This window comes from Notothenia coriiceps, unplaced genomic scaffold, assembly GCF_000735185.1.
Source record: "Notothenia coriiceps isolate Sejong01 unplaced genomic scaffold, NC01 NC01_scaffold00027385, whole genome shotgun sequence".
Lineage (NCBI taxonomy): Eukaryota > Metazoa > Chordata > Actinopteri > Perciformes > Nototheniidae > Notothenia > Notothenia coriiceps.
This window is the reverse complement of record NW_011360086.1, coordinates 1-2,526: the sequence shown is the minus strand read 5'-3', so window position 1 is coordinate 2,526 and position 2,526 is coordinate 1. Positions and strand designations below refer to the sequence as shown.

At 41.2% G+C, this 2,526-nt stretch overlaps 1 protein-coding gene across 1 annotated transcript; it reads left to right on the top strand.

The window, feature by feature from the left end:
* Positions 1-412: 412 nt before the first annotated feature.
* LOC104957567 (thymidine phosphorylase-like) lies at positions 413-1,242 on the top strand (the record flags this gene model as incomplete). Its single annotated transcript, XM_010785210.1, has 2 exons — positions 413-615; positions 1,144-1,242. Coding segments are annotated over 2 exons (302 nt in total), but the record flags the coding sequence as incomplete, so codon positions are not given.
* Between the last annotated feature and the right edge of the window lie 1,284 nt (positions 1,243-2,526).

Sequence of the window (2,526 nt, the reverse complement as noted above, 5' to 3'; positions counted from 1 at the left end):
CAGTCTGTTCTCCTTAGCAACAGTCTGTTCTCCTTAGCAGCAGTCTGTTCTCCTTAGCGACAGTCTGTTCTCCTTAGCGACAGTCTGTTCTCCTTAGCGACAGTCTGTTATCCTTAGCAACAGTCTGGACTTAACAACAGTCTGTTAGCGAAAATTAACAACCCCTAGATTGTTCAAATTGACAAATCAAAATCGAGTAAACTAAGCCATGTAATAACCCTGATTATCATTTACCATGATGGATACACGCTGAGTTTAATTCAGAAGTGTTTTTGGACTGTTTGAGGCTTCTCATTATGGGACATTTTGTGCATCAGCTCAACAACGTCAACACATTTTAGCGGACTGAGTTTTTTAAAACGTACACGGTCCCTTTCTTCATGTTGTTTCATCACCTTTTTCCTCCGTTCAGGAGCCATGCTGATGGCCATCTGGCAGAAGGGAATGGTCCCCGAAGAGGTCGAGACGCTGACCCGTGAGATGATGTCATCGGGGGAAGTGATGTCATGGCCGAAGGAGTGGGCGGGGCTTGTGGTCGACAAACACTCAACAGGAGGCGTCGGAGATAAAGTCAGTTTGGTGTTAGCACCTGCCCTAGCTGCCTGCGGCTGTAAGGTAAAATTAAATGTATTTATGTAAATGTTTTATTTATTTAGGGAACTCAGCTCGTATGTGACAACTCATAGGGCGTTTATTTTTAAATCAGTTCTTGCCGTGATATCTAGTCTGTTTTGGAGGTAAGTAAGTAGTTATTTTTAGGCTTTGCCATGTTACAACATCTTGATCATTACATTTAAAAAAAAATCATAACAGTTAGATTTAACCATTCGCTGCGTAAGATCACAACATTCTTATTATAGTAAACTAATCTGAACGCAGCTCTTTAAGACATTTTAATGGGCTTTTATTTTGAAATCCATTCCTACACATTCTTCAATCTTAATTTGATGGGAACACAGCACATTTGTGGCATTTTAGAGGGAATTTATTTTTGGAATTCCACATCACAATGTGCTGATATTTTCTGCCGATAAGAGCACTCTGTCTGTGATGTCATAATGACCTCTGGTGTGTGTTTGTGATGTCATAATGACCTTTAGTGTGTGTTTGTGATGTCATAATGACTTCAGGTGTGTTTCTCAGGTGCCGATGATCAGTGGGCGGGGCTTAGCGCACACAGGAGGAACTCTGGATAAACTGGAGTCAATTCCTGGATTCAACATCCACCAATCAGCTGCTCAGGTGCAACAACATATTATATTGTGTTATATTTCATATTATTATATTTCTTTATTCACCTTTGGGGTATTTACTGTCGTATCTTATGTCGTGGAATTAAAATCTCTTAAGCTTGTTTTAACCACAGACCTTATTTCAGGCTAAAACACATTCATAAAACCATTGACTTCAAGACCAGAGGACAGGAAGTGATGTCACATCTGGGTTTAAGACTCATTCCTGCAGCACTTTATTTTCTTTGCTTACTCATTTTCGGAACCAACAACAAGTTAGCGTTTACCTCTCAGTGTGTGTTTGTTGTATGGCTTTCGGGACTTTGACTCAGAGTCCTGCATCGGGTCGGGTGCCTGACGGGTGACCCGCAAAAAAGGTGATTCGCGGGTGGTATTTTTTTAAATGCTTTTTTCCGGGTTCGGTTCTGGGTAAAAAAAAGATGATGCGGGTCGGGTCGCGGGTGTTGCATAATAAATATATTAAAATAATAATAATTTAGTTTAATGTTAAATCCTCAGACCTCTCCCCCGCGGGACCGAGCATAATCATAACCTCTGCAGCGCATCAATCTGCTGCTGAGCGCGCCACATTCTGAATGGCTGAGGTGAAGCTCTCTACGGAGAATACAGCATTTTCAATAACTCTTCCTCAAGAGCGAAATCCAACGTCTGGGAGGCTTTTGGTGTCATCCTAGATGGAGAGAATAACCAACATCCCACGCTTTTTGAGATAAATATGCAACTGCGTGTGTTAATAATTGCAATTTTTCACTGTTCATATATATGCGGATCCTGTGCCGAGACTGCCGACGGGTCGGGTCGGGTTGCGGAACTAATTGGCAATATGTGCGGGTAGCGGGGCGGGTTCGGTATTGCACGTCGCGGGTGCGAGGCGGGAGCGGGTCTTGAAAATCAGACCCGTGCAGGACTCTGATGTGTAGACTCCACGGTCTTCAAATCCCCACAATGCTGACTTCACATTATGTTGATTTAGTGCGAGTCGTATTGCACTATTCCACTTTTTTTTTCTCTCACTTTTTTTTTTAAAGAAAAAACATTTTTATTTTCGTTTTATTTTTAATATAGTATATTTTAATATTGGTTAATATTGTCTGCTTATCTGTGTTATTGTGTTGCATTGTTGGAGAAGCCTGTGACCTAAGATTTTCAACTAAATAATGACTTGAACCTTGAATACTACATGCATTCAGGATTCATGATAAATAATACATAGGGATGGATGTGTTCACGATAAAAAATACAAAACATGCATTCCCCCCCGTTACGTTGCGGC